The following is a 17453-nucleotide window of genomic DNA, read 5'->3' as shown; positions in this document are numbered from 1 at the left end:
TGTGCTGTGAAATTAAATAACAACTGTCTTCTGTTAGGATTTAATTCCTCCCGGATCACCTCCGCCACGTTTACCGCTAAACAACAGCCTGAATGGAGGAGGAGAAGAGGGAGAAATGCCGTATTTCTTAGTCAATTATTGAGCTAACAAGCTAGCAGACGTTAGCTCTGTGCTCACATAGTCACCGGCATCAGTGCTGTAACGTTAGCTGCTTATAATAACAACAGGGAGGAAAATGTACCTCCTTTACACAATTATCGCGTCTTTGGTTGCTTTTTTAATTCGGGAATTGATTAAAAAGAGGAGGTATTGCACCGACATGAAAAGACTTGATGGCAAAACGGTTCTTATTACAGGTAAACGTCTCTAGTTTATTGCAGCGATGTAGATGTCCCCCTTTAGTAATCTTGTTCTGAAGATCAGTGGTTTCGATTGCTGAATGACACCAAACTGCCTATTGCCCGATGTTACATTAAACATGTGATTATAGCTAATAATAATAATAATAGGCTTATCCTTCCATGAGCACTAATTTATTTATTTTTATTTTTTATTTTTATTTGCAGGTGGGAATTCTGGTATTGGCAAGGAGACAGCTGTTGCCTTGGCAACGAGAGGCGCCCGTGTCATCATCGCTTGCAGAGACCCGGACAGGGCTGAGAAAGCTGTGAGGGAGATCAAGTTCAGAAGTCACAGCCTTAACGTCCTTCACATGGAGCTGGATCTGGCCAACCTGCGCTCCGTGAGGGAATTCTGTAAAAGCTTCCTCCAGAGAGAGAAGAAGCTTGACATCCTGATCAATAATGCAGGTGAGGGTGTCAACCATGAGGGTCTCTTGATACATGGAACAATATTCCCAGAGATCGAAAGAAGAGGGATTCTGTTCCTTCAAAGAGAGAACTTAGAAGTTTGAGTTGACCAGCTGACATTTCAGTAAAGATGTGTTGAGTTTTTCCTTGCGATGGGTGCTGTATACCGTACAGATTGTGCATTTTGCTATTTTCTACTTCCCTTCTTCTTTTCATTGTTTTCATCTCTTTCTCTGTACATCCTCAGCCATGCCTAGCGTCCTCAACTGGACCGATGACGGCTTCAGCATGTCTTTTGGCGTCAACCACTTGGGTCACTTCCTCCTAACCAATCTACTCCTACCTCGCCTGAAGGAATGTGCCCCCAGCAGGGTGATAACCCTCACATGCTCCAGCTACAAATACCAGAAACTGAACTTCCAGGACCTCAACTACAACCTGCTGCCTTTCTTCACTTACTGCCGCAGCAAGCTAGCTAACATCTACTTCAGCCAGGAAGTGGCCCGCATCACTGAAGGGAAAGGAGTGACCTCCTATGCTGTGCACCCTGGTAAGAGCTGCTGCTTTGTATGCTGCTCTAGTTCTGCAACTTAGGTTGTTTGTGCACACTATCCACCTTCTTTGCTAAAAGACATAAAGTGCAGAGCTAGACTATTTGAATCATCTTGCCCACTCTGAACAATAAAATATGTATATTCCTGACACTATTTATATTTATATATATATATATATATATATATATATATATATATGTGTGTGTGTGTGTGTGTGTGTGTGTGTGTCCTAATATCTCTGCTTGCATGTGTTGCTCCAGGTTTTGTCCAAAGTGGTTGGACACGCCACTACTCTTTCCTGTTCAGGATGCTGATGCAGGCGATCATGTGGATGTTTTTTGTGCCATGTGAGATTGGGGCTCAGACTGTCATCTACTGTTCCGTGTCAGATGAAGCTGCGAAACACAGCGGTGGTTACTTCGTGGACTGCCGACCAGCTACTCTGCGTCCTTTCGCAAGAGACGCCGGTGTGGCAAAAAAACTGTGGGAGGCCAGTGAGAGACTGGTTAAACTGGCCTGATGTTGAATGCTGGAGGAACTGATTCTTAGAGAGTTATTTATGGTCATGAACTATTTATGTTTTTCTTTAAACATAACATTTTTGTTGCATACAATGCAGATGTAAAGATTTCTTGTTCTTTTACGTGCTTGTGTATTTTGAGAGGAAATGTTTTTACACAAATAAAATACCCTGAAAAGTTTTTCAATGTCTTGGGAGAGTACATGTACATGAACTGTGTGTCCTGTCTGTGAGTTTTCTCTCCACCACGGTCACAAAGTGGATCCTGTACAAGAAGCAGTCAGTGACCTGAAGGACCAGCTGAAATGTGACTCCTCGGATCAGAGTCCAGCTGGACTATGACAGGGGGGAGGTGTCCTTCTACGACCCTGAAGACATGACTCACATCTGCACTCACAGAGACACTTTCACTGAGAAACTCTTCCCATGGTTCAGTATTGGAGAGGCTGGTGATGCTAAAACTGCTCATATCAAAGTTGATGTGATGTTCAGGGAGGTTGGTTAGGTCTAAGTGATTCATTAGAATTTTAATAATAATGGAGTATAGTGGGGTTTTTGTCAGTTCCAGTAAGTTCTTTTCAGGTGAGAATCATGGAGTTTGAAAGTACAGAAAATGTACCCAGACCCAGGTTAAAAAAACTTGACGAAGACACACATTTGCTCTGGCAGAGATACTTTGTCACGGTTTGTGTGAGCAGGACAGCACAGTTTTCTGTGAATCATAATTTACACCTGGTGGATGGTATCTGGTATGATGAGTCAATCAGGAAAAAAGTTTGGATTTGTGTGTGCTTGAGCTTCATGACTTCACTACAAAAATGCGTTTGAGAAATAAAATATAACATTGCAGTTGTCAATGACATTTGAATCATGAAAGCTGTTTGTAACCTGGGGACTTTTTGTGTATTTGTGGTAGCCTTCATTGTAAGATAATAGTTAATGCTGTATTGTTTCACACAGTCTAGTTCAGCCACGTTCCAACAAAGCTGGGACAGGAGCATGTTTACCACTGTGTTATATCACCTTTCCTTATCTTTCGTTTGGGAACCGAGGACACTAATTGTTGAAGCGTTGTAGTTGGAATTCTTTCCTTTTCCTACATAATGTATGACTTCAGTTGCTCAACAATCCGGGAAATTATAATTGAATCTTTCAATAATTGGGTTTTAACCTAATTGTTTCTCAAATAGTCAGACATGTGTTTGCAATGTCAATGCATTTTATTATGTATATTTTGTTCTTAAAAATAAATTATTTTTTTACAACTAAGCACAAGAAAATGACTGTATAATCTGAATTTAAATCAAACAGCACCATCTGATGGTAAGAATATGAAATGACAGCTGTCAGTTATATTTATAGAATGGACAGTGAAATTTAAAGCTTGATTTCAACGTTGCTGAACTGAGCTGAGACGCCATTACAGGCTGAATGATCTCTAGAAAAACAAACCAAAAGGATTATAATCTGTACTTCAAAGAGACTTGACAGATTTGGTGAGTCTTGCTGTTAAAGGATTAATCTCATATCAGAACAAATGGCTGAGAAAACTGTTGAAAATCTTCTGAACTGCAATGTGTGTTCGGAGACTTTCAGAGATCCTGTGTCTCTGAGCTGCAATCACAGCTTCTGTTCAAGCTGCCTGAAAAAATGCTTTGAACAAGCTAAAACCAAAAAATGTCCTGTTTGTAGAAGAAAATCATCAAAAGATGACCCATGGGTGAACTTTCCACTGAAGGAACTGGCTGATTCTTTTGCTGAGAAATCTGGATCATCTGAGACAGAAAAAGGAGAGAAGAAGGTGGAGGTGTGTAAACATCAAGGGCAGCAGAGATTATTCTGTAAGGATGAAGACAGAAGTGTGTGTCATGTCTGTGAGTTTTCTCTCCACCACGGTCACAAAGTGATTCGTGTAGAACAAGCAGTCAGTGAGCTGAAGGACCAGCTGAAATGTGACTTAAAGTCTCTACAGGACAAAAGGAACAAACACAAACAAGTGGAGGAAACATACAACGAAGTGATTCAACACTCCCAGAAGCAGATGTTGTCCACAGAGCGGCAGATCAGAGCAGAGTTCAACAAGCTCCACCAGTTCCTGAAAGAGGAAGAGGAGTCCAGACTGGCAGCTCTGAGGGAGGAAGAGGAGGAGAAGGGGAAGACTATCAACAGAGAGATGAAGATGATTCAGGAGCAGATCTCCTCTCTGTCAGACAGTATCGCTGCTGTTGAAGAAGACCTGCAGAAACACAACGTAGCATTCCTCAGCAGTTATAAAGCAACTCAGACCAGAGCCAGAGTCCAGTGCTCACTGTCAGATCCACAGCTGGGCTCAGGAGCACTGATAGATGTGGCCAAACACCTGGGCAACCTGTCCTTCAGAGTCTGGGAGAAGATGAAGGAGAAGGTCCACTTCACTCCTGTCATTCTGGACCCAAACACTGCAAACCCGCGTCTTTATCTGTCTGATGATCTGACCAGTGTGACACGTGGTTACATAAAGCAAAACTTCCCTGACAATCCAGAGAGAAACACTAAGTATGCAAATGTCCTGGGCTCTGAAGGCTTCAGCTCAGGGAAACACAGCTGGGAGGTGGAGGTGGGAGACCATCCTGACTGGCTGATAGGTTTGGTTAAAGAGTCAGCGGACAGGAAGGGAGAGCGACGTGCCACACCAGAATATGGAATCTGGTGTTTATTACATCGCAGTGGAAAATACATAGATGTTGTTGGTGAGCCCATCGCAGTGGAGAAGAGTCTCCAGAGGATCGGAGTCCAGTTGGACTATGACAGGGGGGAGGTGTCCTTCTACGACCCTGAAGACAAGACTCACATCTGCACTCACAGAGATACTTTCACTGAGAAACTCTTCCCATATTTCACTGTTGTACCTGCTGGTGATGCTAAAACGTCTGATATCAAAATCTGTCATACTAATATTTCTGTGTGATGGTCAGGGAGGGTGGTGAGATCTAAGTGATCCGTTAGGATTTTAATAACTGTGGTGGTTAGTGGTTAGTTACAGATATTTCTAGTTAGGTCTTTAAAGGTGAGAATTGTGTAGTTGATAGAACATAAAGAAAATGTAGAGATCCAGGTTAAAGAAAAAATATGGCAGAGTAGGCCGAGTGATGTGTAAAGCATTCTTGTCAAAATGGGGTTTGTGGTGTAAATATGATGCAAGAACTGGGACAAGTAGCTTGCATTTATTGATTTTATTTGTACTGTTATCCCTAGATTTTACCCCCAAGGATGAGCAAAAACAATACATTAGCATTATAAGAGCCTCATCTTACCTCTTTTTATTCGTGATGGCTTTATGGTGACTGGTTACTCCAGTTCCTTCAGTTGTTTCATGTGCAAACAAAACAGTTTAGTAGTGATGACGCTGATGCAGAAATATACACTCTGCATTGAATATCCTCTCAAATATCTTCTTCGACAACATAGCCAAATGTACAGTTAATGGTGTTGATGTAATGGTATCATTTTCATTCTGTTTAGATCCACAGGGTGGTGACAAAGCACACATTTTTGTTACAGACCTCCGGCAGTTTTATTTACACTTTCTGTCCCATTTGAACATTAGTTAATGTTTCCTGCACAGATTAACTAATATCTTACCGTTCTTAAGGGTCTGACCGAGAATCACGAGTGACTGTGTCTTGATAAGTTGGTTGAACAAACAATAGTTTTTGTGTGAGTCTCTTATTTATCAAATATACTAATTCAGTCATTCAACACCTAAGAGACGGCCTGTTTTTTGTGTTACTGTAATATTTAAATTCAACGGTGGGTGATACAGACGGCAACTAAATAAAACACTTTAACTTTATTTCCATTCGTCCTTCTGTGCTGCTCATTCTTTCTGATGGTGTTGGAGAAACACTCACCTGTTCAGTGAAATGTAGAACCCCATTCAGGTGGTGAGGGACTCTGTATGCAGTCAGATATTCCTCTGTTGGAAGAAATGACAATGTATTTTCCAGCAACACTGTCAAGGACTTTATTCCAGTTTCAGCATGTGCAATAAACGTGTTATCTGGAAAATACACAACAAAAACCAATACATTAATATATGTAATAAGGAATATTAAAACAATAAGGGTCTGTCCTCTCATCTTCAATATTTAGATCATTTACTTCAGCAAAAGTATATAAGCAGTATCAGCATAATTCCTGACAGTGTTTCACAATTATATATATGATGCATTAATGTGTATGTTGCATTTGACAGCAGTAAATGTTTATAGTTTTGTTCCGTTTAACTTCTTTATAAACTGTTGGGTATAGATTACTCTACAGAAATGCATCATATTTTACATCATATGTTTGTAGTGTGGCTGTCTTTTTCTTTTCATGTTTTCAGCTTTGTGACAATACAGTTTTCCAGCTGAACAGAGAGGCGTTTTTAAAGACTGTATATAGCTAAAGAAGTAGGAGAATTTTCTTCAACACATAAAGAAACACTTCCGCCTTCATTTGATCCGAAAACTTCAGCTTCAAAAATCACCAAATTTGGAGACACACGGTGTTCACTGGACAAAAGGGGGGATAGGAACTGTCATCTGAAAATTAAGTAAAGCTGTCAGACAAATGTAGTGGAGTAAGAAAAAATAACATTTGCCTCTGAGATGTAGTGGAGTAGAAGTATAAAGTTACATAACATGGAAATACTCAAGAACAGTTACAAATACCTTGAATTTGAACTTAATGCTTGATCAACACTGGGGCGGTGAATTCATATTAGCTGGCTCATATTGCCCACCTGAATAACCACTGATACAACATTCACAATCACATGTGAAAGCCAACTACAACTAAGAAGAAAGAAGAATTACTTTATTAATCCCGCAACAGGGAAATTCGATTTTTTTCACTCTATTAGTATTCATGTTACACACACACAGGCCTGAAATACACACACATGCACAAACAGGACCTACATACATGCAATCAATGGAGAGATGTCAGAGCAAGGGGGCTGCCAGTGGACCGGTGCCCCGAGTAGTTGGGGGTTCGGTGCCTTGCTCAACAGAACCTCTCCAGCCACCAGTCCATGCTCCATCCATGGACCACACAGGTACTCGAACTGACGACCCCCCTGTTCCCAGCCAAGTCACCTATGGACTGAGCTACTGCCGCCCAAATCCAAATCTCACCGTCATCGGACCAACCCTAACAATTACAGGGGTATCACAGTACTCAGCCTCCCAGGTAAAGTCTACTCCAAGAGACTGGAAAGGAGGGTTCGCCCTATAGTCGAACTTCATATTGAAGAGGAACAATGCAGATTCTGTCCTGGACGTGGAACAATGGACCAGCTCATCACGCAAGGATCCTAGAGCGGGCCTGGGAGTATGCTCATCCAGTCTACATGTGCTTTGTAGATCTGGAGAAGGCATATGACCGGGTCCCCTGGGAGATACTGTGGCAGGTGCCGCGGGAGTATGGGGTGAGGGGGTCACTTCTGTGGGCCATCCAATCTCTGTACACCCAAAGCGAGAGCTGTGTCCAGATCCTCGGCAGTAAGTTGGATTTGTTCCCGGTGGGATTTGACCTCCGACAGGGTGCGCTTTGTCACCAATCCTGTTTGTGATTTTCATGGACAGGATATCGAGGCGTAGTTGTGGTGGGGAGGGTTGCAGCTCGGTGAGCTAAGGATCTCGTCTCTGCTTTTTGCAGATGATGTGGTCCTGATGGCATCGTCGGTCAGTGACCTTCAGCACTTACTGGATTGGTTCGCAGGCCCCTGGAAGACACAGCACCAGGTGGGGAGATTATATCTCCACACTGGCCTGGGAACGCCTTGGGATCCTCCAGTTAAAGCTGGTTAATGTGGCCCGGGAAAGGGAAGTTTGGGGTCCCCTGCTGGAGCTGCTGCCCCCACGACCCGACCCTGGATAAATGGTTGAAAATGAGTGATGAGTGAGTGAGTGAACAAGAAAAATTGGTGCAGTGTTTAAAAGTATAGTTGCAAAGTAACACAACCACACACACTGAGAAAGGCCTTGTGCTGCCTTGAGGTGTCAGTGCTAGCATAACATGTTGCTACCTGTTGGCTGGATTAACTTCATGTTTAGCAATGACTGCAGTGTTTGGGACAAAATCATACAACCATTTAACTACAACAATGATAAATGCTAACTTACAGTTTTATTGCATGCATACACATGATGTCCACAAACAAAAGAACCACTGACCTGTAAGCAATCAGCTCAACACTTTGGATCCTGCTCCTGTGCAAGATGGAGTCCACTGCTGCCACTGCTAGATCTGGAATAGTCCAGAACACTGTAAAAATGGGGTTTTATACACAGGCATATCAGTCAACTTCTGTATTAGTCATCTTTTCTTTCCCACTACCAAAAGCCTTACACTGGAAATATTTCATTGTTAAAATACAAATCAGTTACATCATCACATCAGCGGAGTGGGGCTAAATCTCCTGACAAAGTTGATCCAGAACATGGCCCAGAATCCTAGTTCACCTTCTGAAGCCTTTGGTGCCTCCGTGGGCAACAAACACTCTGTGTTCAAGTGTTCTTAGAGGTGATTTTGGAGGAAGCCAGTCCAGCAGCAAGGTGTGGTCGCCCACAGTGGAGTCGGCCATTGCATTCGGACAACCTTCTGAGGTAACTGGACAAAAGTAGCAGCCACATGTTCTGCTATAACCTTAGGAAGAACCCCAAAATTATGATGTTCGATTGATTACCAAGATTCAGTCAGTGTCATGTCCAGCCTCGCTTTGGCACATTTGTATTCCTCCTCTAACTTGTTGGACATGGCCCTCTCTGTCCCTCTGTCGGTGAGGGGTTTTTGCATCTAGTACTGCTGCTAAGGTTTGAGTGACGACTTATGGTTGAGTCCTGAGATTCGGTCAATGTCATGTCCAACCTTGCATTGGCACATTTGTATTCCTCCAGCAGTCTTGAGATTGGCAGTTAAAGGGCTCCATTCCCATAGAGCCACACACTGCTGAGGTTTCTCCGTATTCAATGTCACTTCCTCACTTGTGAATTCACTAGTCTCCAGCTGGTTGGCATGGGACCATAGACTGCATGGGACAGAGTGAACTCTGGGAAGTTGGGGCAGCAAAGAAAATTGAAAACACAAAGCTTCCCTGGAAGAGAGAAACATTTAATCAAACTGTATAAAATATACAAAGTTACACAGGCGTGTTAGCAGAACACAGTTGTTGTTACATGTTCATGTTTGCTAAAAGATAAAATGTTGTTAAACTGGTTATGTGTGAGTCAGCCTGTTGAAATGTTCAGTCCTCACAATGAGTGAAAATAAAAATAGATTTTGGCATTGTTGATCAGTGCTAAGACATCATGAGAGAGTGCGAGATCTCTGCTGGAAAACACACAATTGGAATATTGTGAGCAATAAAGGGAAGAGACAATAACTTGGTGAGTCTTGCTTTTGAAGACAAATGGCTGAGAAAACTGCTCTTTTCGAAAGTTTCCTGAACTGCCATGTGTGTTTGGAGACTTTCAGAGATCCTGTGTCTCTGAGCTGCAACCACAGCTTCTGTTCGAGCTGCCTGCAAAAACTCTGGAAAAAAGCTAAAAACAAAAAATGTCCTATTTGTAAAGCAAAGACCTTAAGGGGTTTTCCAGATGTGAACATTACACTGAAGGAACTGGCTGATTCATTTTCTGAGAGACAGAAATCTGGATCATCTGAGACAGAAAAAGGAGAGAAGAAGGTGGAAGAGGGTTGTAAGCATCCAGAAGAGCATAAATTATTCTGTAAGGATGAGCAGAGAGCTGTGTGTCCTGTCTGTGAGTTTTCTCTCCACCAGAATCACAAAGTTGTTCCTATACAACATGCAATCATCGACCTGAAGGACCAGCTGAAATGTGAGTTAAAGTCTCTACAGGACAAAAGGATCCAACACAAACAAATGGAGGAAACCTACAATAAAATGATTCAACACTCCAAGAAGCAGCTGTTGTCCACAGAGCGGCAGATCAGAGCAGAGTTCAACAAGCTCCACCAGTTCCTGAAAGAGGAAGAGGAGTCCAGACTGGCAGCTCTGAGGGAGGAAGAGGAGGAGAAGGGGAAGACTATCAGCAGAGAGATGAAGATGATTCAGGAGCAGATCTCCTCTCTGTCAGACAGTATCGCTGCTGTTGAAGAAGACCTGCAGAAACACAACGTAGCATTCCTCAGCAGTTATAAAGCAACTCAGACCAGAGCCAGAGTCCAGTGCTCACTGTCGGATCCACAGCTGGGCTCAGGAGCACTGATCGATGTGGCCAAACACCTGGGCAACCTGTCCTTCAGAGTCTGGGAGAAGATGAAGGAGAAGGTCCACTTCACTCCTGTCATTCTGGACCCAAACACTGCAAACCCGCGTCTTTATCCGTCTGATGATCTGACCAGTGTGACTCATGGATACACACAGCAGCAGCTTCCCGACAATCCCGAGAGACACACTTTTTATGAAACTGTTCTGGGCTCTGAGGGCTTCAGCTCAGGGAAACACAGCTGGGAGGTGGAGGTGGGAAACAATCCTCACTGGCTTGTGGGTTTGGCTAAAAAGTCAGCTGACAGGAAGGGGAAGATAAATCCTTCACCAAAATATGGAATCTGGTGTTTTTTGCATATTAATGGAAAATGTTGGAATGGAGCTGGTAAGATTATCACAGTGAAGAAGAGTCTCCAGAAGATCAGGGTCCAGCTGGACTATGACAGGGGGGAGGTGTCCTTCTACAGCGCTGAAGACATGACTCACATCTGCACTCACAGAGACACTTTCACTGAGAAACTCTTCCCATGGTTCAGTATTGGAGATGCTGGTGATGCTAAAACGTCTCATATCAAAGTCTGTCAAACTGAAATTTCCCTGCAATATTCAGGGAGGGTGGGCAAGTCTAAGTGATTTATTAGGCTGATGCAAAGGGCCTGTTAATAAATAGTATAGCTAGCAGTTAAACAACTTTATCCACATTCCACATGTTAGAGGGAAGTCTCATATGTAATAAAATGTTGACTGTGTCGACACGTGCTTGGCATCAAAGATGGCCAAGCGCAGCCTAAATCCCCAGACCTGCCTGTCCACTACAATGGACCCCCTCCAAGTTTTAATTGAGAATGCTGTTCATTGACTTTAGTTCAGCATTGAACACCATTATCCCCTCCAAGCTGATCCCCAAACTCAGTGACCTGGCTATCAACAACTCTACCTGCAGCTGGATACTGGACTTATTAACCAAAAGACCCCCAGTTTAGACCTACTCAACACTCAACCTGAATGCTGGCATCCCACAGGGCTCTGTGCTGGGTCCTCTTCTCTAGTCTCTCTTCACCTTGTTGTTATTGGGTTTTGTCTGTCTTTTTTTCTTAGAACTTTAACCCTTTCACAGTGTTTTTAGTTCATTAAAGTTAATTGCATCAGTTTGATCACCTAAAATGTCTTGTTCAGCATACTGTTGTACTAAAATACACTAAGAAGTTGGATGTTCATTTCTTTGATTGAGTAGATTTTGTTTTAAGCCTGCTTTTCACTAATTAATGTCACGGTTAACGTGAATTACAGAAGCACCTTGCAAACCAAGTTAGCTAGCCAGTGCCAGCATTACAGCAGCTGATTGCTTATTGTTTGCTATGCTAACAGAAGAAGAAGAAGAAGAAGAAGAAGAAGAAGAAGAAGAAGAAGAAGAAGAAGAAGAAGAAGAAGAATTTGACCATCACCAAAGCAATACCGACTGGTCAGACACAGCAACAATCTACATTCATCTTCATCTTTAATACATAGCAGCAGTTATTTCATATTTCTTGAACATTTAAAAAGGTGGAGCTGCTGTTTGTTCCTGTTTGTTTCTGCTGTCTGTCCATTTGATGTGAAACAACCCGTCAGCAACCAAGTCTGTGCTGGATGAACTGCAGGGCTTACTGCGGATTCATTTTTGATGGAGTGGGCAACCATTGAACTTAAGGTTGAAAGAAGAATAAATTATCTATTGGGCCCTGCACCTTAAAATGTTTAGACATTGTGTGTTTAAAAACAGTTGAGAGTTAAGAACAAAAACCTTCCTGTTTTATTCAACATTTATTTATTACTTAGAGAAGAAAAGTATTACTTAAGAAGGTTGTATATTTTTGAAAGCTATAAAGTGAGAACCATTGTGAAAAAGGTGTGTTTCAGTCTCAAAAAAGTTTTCAAATGTAAAAGATTATAATGTAGAGTATTGTTTGTTTGACAAAGATAACCTTGGGGTTTTGCCTTTTCTTTTGGTTATTGATTGTGTGGATTATATTGTGTGAAATGGATCATTGTATGCATGTGTCTTTCTGTTACATATTCACAAATTGCTATGGTTTTGTTCTTTAGAATGTTTATCCAAAATAAAAATGAATCTATTCATTCAATTAATTTTGTGATTCATGCTGCAGTGCAGTTTGATGTTTGAAAACACAGAGACGGATTCACTTTTCTATTTAAATTATGGTTTTATTGATACCTTAACACATTTTCTTGAAGTTATAGAAACACGTGTAGCACGTAAGAGCACAGAGCAATAAGCCGAAGAATCAGAGAACTAGAGGATTCATATTATTATACAGAAGAAACCCAAAGTGACAGAAAGAGACACAGGGGACCTAGAAAGAGCCAACTGCAGAGAAATGATCTAATCAGGTTGGAAACAGAGGGAATGGGAGAAAAAGTGAAAGACACCCTATGAAGAGAAGCCAACTCAGTGCTGTCAGTGCAACTCAATGTCACTGGCTGGAGGAAGAAGATGGCAGAGGTTCAGAGTGAACACACTGGCTCCAGTTTATTATTATGCTTATTCATTCCAGCGCTTGCAGTAACCTCCGGACAGTTATTGTAGTTTATACTGTATGTAGAGCTGCACAATTAATGATTTTCTATTAGGATGTCAGCTTTGATCATTCATACAGAATTACTTAAGAATGTAAAGTGTCTCGATTCTGATGATTTCGTACCCCAAAATCACAGAGGAAAACAATCATGCATCGATATCATGATGTCAAGCTGTAATCAGGACGGCCATTTTGGTCATCATTATGCAGCCTTGATCAATAATTATAATGGAAGCTTTGTCTTACTCTACAGCGATAAACTGCTGTTGTCTCTGACTGGATTGTCAACTTAATGTGCAGCTACATCGGAAGCCCCAACTATCTGTGTGTGCTTGTGCTTTAATTTGCGTGACTGCACCCCCTGCTGGAGCTCATTCACTCTCTGAACTGCCTCTAATCTGTCAAGTGCTGTTCCTCAAAGTGACATGCGGGCTAAAAGTGAAGCACCATTCACTCTTGGTGCTGAAGGTCAACAGGCCCTCCTCGTGTTATCTCAGCTGTGTACAAAAGGCAGCCATTCTGCACTGACAACACGGAGCCCCATAGAAAAGCATGCCGAATGATCTTCATCACATCATCATCATCATCATCATCACTGTCAATATCCTCAGTGCCACAGTCATCAATATCATCCTCTTCATTATATAATCTGGAGACAAAAATAGTTATATGCACTCAAAAAGCTGAGAAAATAGATAAAGGTTGAGTATACCAGCATTCAGTAGAAAATGAGAAAACAAATAAAAATAAAAACACAAGTGTCCTGTTGACTGTCATGCAAATAAAAATGCCAGCTATGCTGCTAGTTAGTTGCATTTGTGTAATACTGTGAATTCCCTCGTTTTAAATATGTGAATCCTATTATATTGATTTTCAAGGCTAGTAAACACACTAAGAACAGAAGAACAACACTTGTACTGTACATGCTGCTATCTCTTCTTTTTTTGGAGGGGGATGGGGGGGTCATGTCTGGTCAGCACGATCACGAATGAACGCCTTCAGGTAACCGCTGACCTTTTAGTATCAGAATAGGGTGAACTAGGCATTAACACGGTCACTGGATGAGACACGAGTACAATACAACGACCCAGTGGTTCACCTTCATTTGAAAAAGAAAAAAAAAGCTTCATCATCTCAGAACAAGGCGATGGAGCTTTTGGAGGGATAGTTCACTCAAAAAACAGTCCTGTATTATATGAGCTTTAAGTGATAGATGTACCACTCTGGCAAAGTGGTAATGACCTACGTGAAAGAAGATGATGGACACCATAAAACTGCAAAAAATGAGGAAAAAGAACAACTTCAATCCACAGTTGCAGAAGAAAAATAGCATAAAAAGTAATTCACACCATGTTGGTCGTTACAGAAAAACATGCAGGATGCAAATCTGGGTGTACTATCCCTTTAAAAACAGTCCTGTTTTACATGGAGCAGTGTCCCTTTGAACAACAATAGACAGTACTTGCACAAGTGCATGAGCTGTACAAAACCCAAAACAAAGAAAGAGAAAAGCACAATAAAAATATTGACTACAAATAAATAAATAAATATTCAAAATAAATAGAAACCTGAGGACTATTCACCAAACCAACTGCCAGGTCTCTTTAATATCTTGGTCTGACCAATAGGGGCGAGACAAAATGTGAAGGCAGCAATTGGTGGACAAGCAAAGTAGAAAGATTTTTCAGTGCTGCAAAGTCCATCGGATTAATCCTGCCACCCCTGGCACAAGCACTTTAGATCATAGAAAGCTGATAATACATGAAAAACACAATACATTAAAAAATAACATATGAAAAAAAAAGAGTCCTGGGCTGAAGGCAGGGGACTGATACATCGTCCGAAATAAAGCCTTCTCCTTCCATCTCTCACACGACACACACCTCCAGTGTTTCTCCACCAGACTTGTAAAGAATACACGCCGAGAGCGACGTACATGCCCTCACACACACACACAAATATTGCACCCTTTGGCAAAGGACTAGCCTGAAACGAGGAACCAGACAACAGACAAGCCCACGGCAAACCTTCACATCTGCAGATGATTATGAACTCATGGTACGGTGGGAAAACTCCTCTCACACAGGCTTCAAGCATCCACACTTTATTCTTCTTTACTGATATGGGTATATAAGTGTGTGTGCACTGTATAAACAAACAGGCAGTGGCACTAGCTTTCTGCAGTATGGCTTTGGAAGTGAGAAAGGTCACGCAGCCTCTGGGGTCGGATCAATTTGGAGCACTGACTTCTTTTCTTTGTCACATTGATTGAAAAAAGGAGGACCTGCTGTTGTGAGATTTTAGCGAGTTAAAAATATCACAACTTTCCGGAAAAGCGCGCTGATCTTCAAGCGGGTATTGAGCCGTTGCCTAGCAACAGTAGGAGCCACCAACAGCGATTCCCATCCCCGAGCACTTTTTTAGCACCACTAGTTGAGAAAAAACAAACAAAAAAGGCTCCTGGTGGAAACTGGGGCCAAGGCTGAACTAGTGCTCGCTGAGATCCATACTGTATGAATCATCGCGCCGTGACAAAAGGCAGCTGGCCACTGTGACTGTGAGCAAAAAACAGGTTCAGCTAGGTTTATTTAAATGATTGTGATTATAACATGATACTTTGATGTATTTCAATCATTATAATGCACCAAAATATTTCGTATAATAAGAAGCATCTCTCATTGTATCACAAGTTGGTATAAAAATATTTTTTAGTTCTTCATCTGTTTTACTTGGCAGTTAAATGTTTTGAGTGTTGGGGACACAATCAAACCCATGTTGATGCATGTATGAATGTTAAGTGCGCTCTGGGTAAATTTATAATCAACTGATTGAGGTGAGGTACAGGGTTCCCACACCTTTTTACAGCCGACATCAAATTCAAGGACTTTTCAAAGGCTAATTCCCTCAAATTCAAGGGCCCAACAGTTTTAGACGTGTTAACGTGGGTTAATTACTGTAACGACATTGACCAGACAATATTCACATTTAAGAAGCTGGAATCAGAGAATTTTGGCCTATTTTTCTTTAAAAAACAAACAAACAAAAGTTTAACCAATTATCAAAATATTTGATAATTAATTTAATAGTTGACAACTAATCGATTAATTGTTGTAGCTCTAGTTAAGGTCAACGGTCAAATTCGGTTTGTCCTCAGCGCCATGAAAACGTGAGCGGTAGACAGATTATAGTCTAAGCTTTATGATGATGTATGACTTATGAAGGTTACCCTCTTTTATACCGACTCCATGTGTCAAATAGAACCACTGTAATAATGGTAGGATGAAAAGAGGAGTGACAGCACATACAAAGCCTCCATAACTTCAATGATGATCATGGGTTTTCCAACAGTAGGGACATTCCTCCAAACTGGAACTGAAGGCTTTCCTCTCTCCATCCAATCACCTGCCAGGTCTGTTTTGAAAGTGCCTGCCCTTTTCCATTCAGTTTCCAATGATGCCTTCTCAGATGTTTCTGTGAAACAAACCATCTGACGAGACAGGTTAGGTGATTTGGAAACTCACGATAAAACTTCTATTGTGTGCCGTTTGTTGTTTTATATGTTTCAAATGTTCACGTTTTAAGGCAGAAGACTCTGAGCTCAGTTAACCCCTTCCTCCTGCCGTTCACATCGCAGCAAGGGAAAAGCAACAAGTTCCTCCAGCTGTACGTAGACATTACGTTTGGACTAGCACACACCATGAGTCTGGCTAAAATACCACAGTCACGCACACACAAAGACCCTACATACATACCATCACACGCACGCCCCTTCCAAAAAAAGAAAAGAAAAGCCCAAAACCAACAAACAAAAAGCATGTTGACCATCAGTTTGGGCGCAGAAAACATACAAGAAGCAAATTACAAAAACTGCCAATATCATTTTCCACTTAAAAGCCACAATAAAAAACAGTTACTGTTAATATGGGGAAAAACATGCTTCCTTAAAAAGATAGAGAAAACAAATCCTTCAACTCTAGAAACCACTGGCATCAAGAAATATGAATTATACAAATTACATATACAATTGCAAATGTGTAATAATAATAATAATAATATAGTAATGATAATAATAATAATAATAATAATAGATTTTACTTAAAACTTTACATACTGTATTTCCAGTGCAGTGTTTATGTCACACAAGTGTGGATTCACAGGAGGACAAGAGGGTTGTGGGGACGGTGAGGAAGAGACAACAGGAAGAAAGAACCACACCCCTCCCTCACTGTCACCCAGTGTGCCGGAGAGAAGAAGAGGAATTCGGAAGGGTTGAAGGAAGTCGAGCTGTTTGTTTGATGGTTGTAAGAAGATTTTGTAGGGCAGGTGACATGCATGCTGGGGGTTGAACAGAGGTGTCCAGTGAGGGAGGGTTTGTTGTTGAAGGGCCTGTCCCCAAACCGACACTGGACTCCTCCTCCTCCTCCTCCTCCTCCTCCTCCTTCTCTTCTCGCTCTCTCCAGCAGAGCACTCCTGACAGACAAAGCTACGCCATTCAAACCTGAGAAAGAAAACAAAACAGCGCAAAAATAAATGAAACGTGTGACAGGGTTAGGGTTATGACTGAGATCTGTACAGCCCACTCTTTTAAAATCAAAGGAATAGTTTGGCCTATTTTCAGGCTCTGACAGACCAATCAAAACCCTCCATCTCATGTGGGGCGGGTTTAAGACGATGACTAGTCTGCAGGTCTGTTCAGTGCGGTTTAGGAGGCTCATGAAACTCTGATTTGGAGGG

At 41.7% G+C, this 17453-nt stretch overlaps 3 protein-coding genes across 7 annotated transcripts in view; 2 read left to right on the top strand and 1 right to left on the bottom strand.

The window, feature by feature from the left end:
* Positions 1 to 235: 235 nt before the first annotated feature.
* On the top strand, positions 236 to 1918 carry LOC310946275 (retinol dehydrogenase 14; the record flags this gene model as incomplete). Its single annotated transcript, XM_083912713.1, has 4 exons — positions 236 to 356; positions 567 to 809; positions 1057 to 1359; positions 1624 to 1918. 4 exons carry the CDS (start codon positions 236 to 238, stop codon positions 1881 to 1883), a joined length of 927 nt encoding a protein of 308 aa, XP_083768839.1. The 3' UTR covers positions 1884 to 1918.
* Positions 1919 to 3420: 1502 nt separating this feature from the next.
* LOC310945906 (uncharacterized protein) lies at positions 3421 to 12075 on the top strand (the record flags this gene model as incomplete). Its single annotated transcript, XM_083912167.1, has 2 exons — positions 3421 to 4826; positions 9315 to 12075. 2 exons carry the CDS (start codon positions 3421 to 3423, stop codon positions 10771 to 10773), a joined length of 2865 nt encoding a protein of 954 aa, XP_083768293.1. The 3' UTR covers positions 10774 to 12075.
* A 272-nt stretch (positions 12076 to 12347) lies between these two features.
* The window catches only part of camk2b1 (calcium/calmodulin-dependent protein kinase (CaM kinase) II beta 1), a 77416-nt gene continuing 72310 nt past the window's right edge, over positions 12348 to 17453 (bottom strand). For all 5 annotated transcript variants that reach the window (XM_083913208.1, XM_083913209.1, XM_083913212.1 and 2 more), the window contains one exon: positions 12348 to 17217. The gene's annotated coding sequence lies outside the window, so the exon portion shown is untranslated. The remainder of the gene's footprint in view (positions 17218 to 17453) is intronic.

This window comes from Echiichthys vipera (assembly GCF_963691815.1).
Source record: "Echiichthys vipera genome assembly, chromosome: 4".
Lineage (NCBI taxonomy): Eukaryota > Metazoa > Chordata > Actinopteri > Perciformes > Trachinidae > Echiichthys > Echiichthys vipera.
This window is presented reverse-complemented; position numbering and strand designations above follow the sequence as displayed.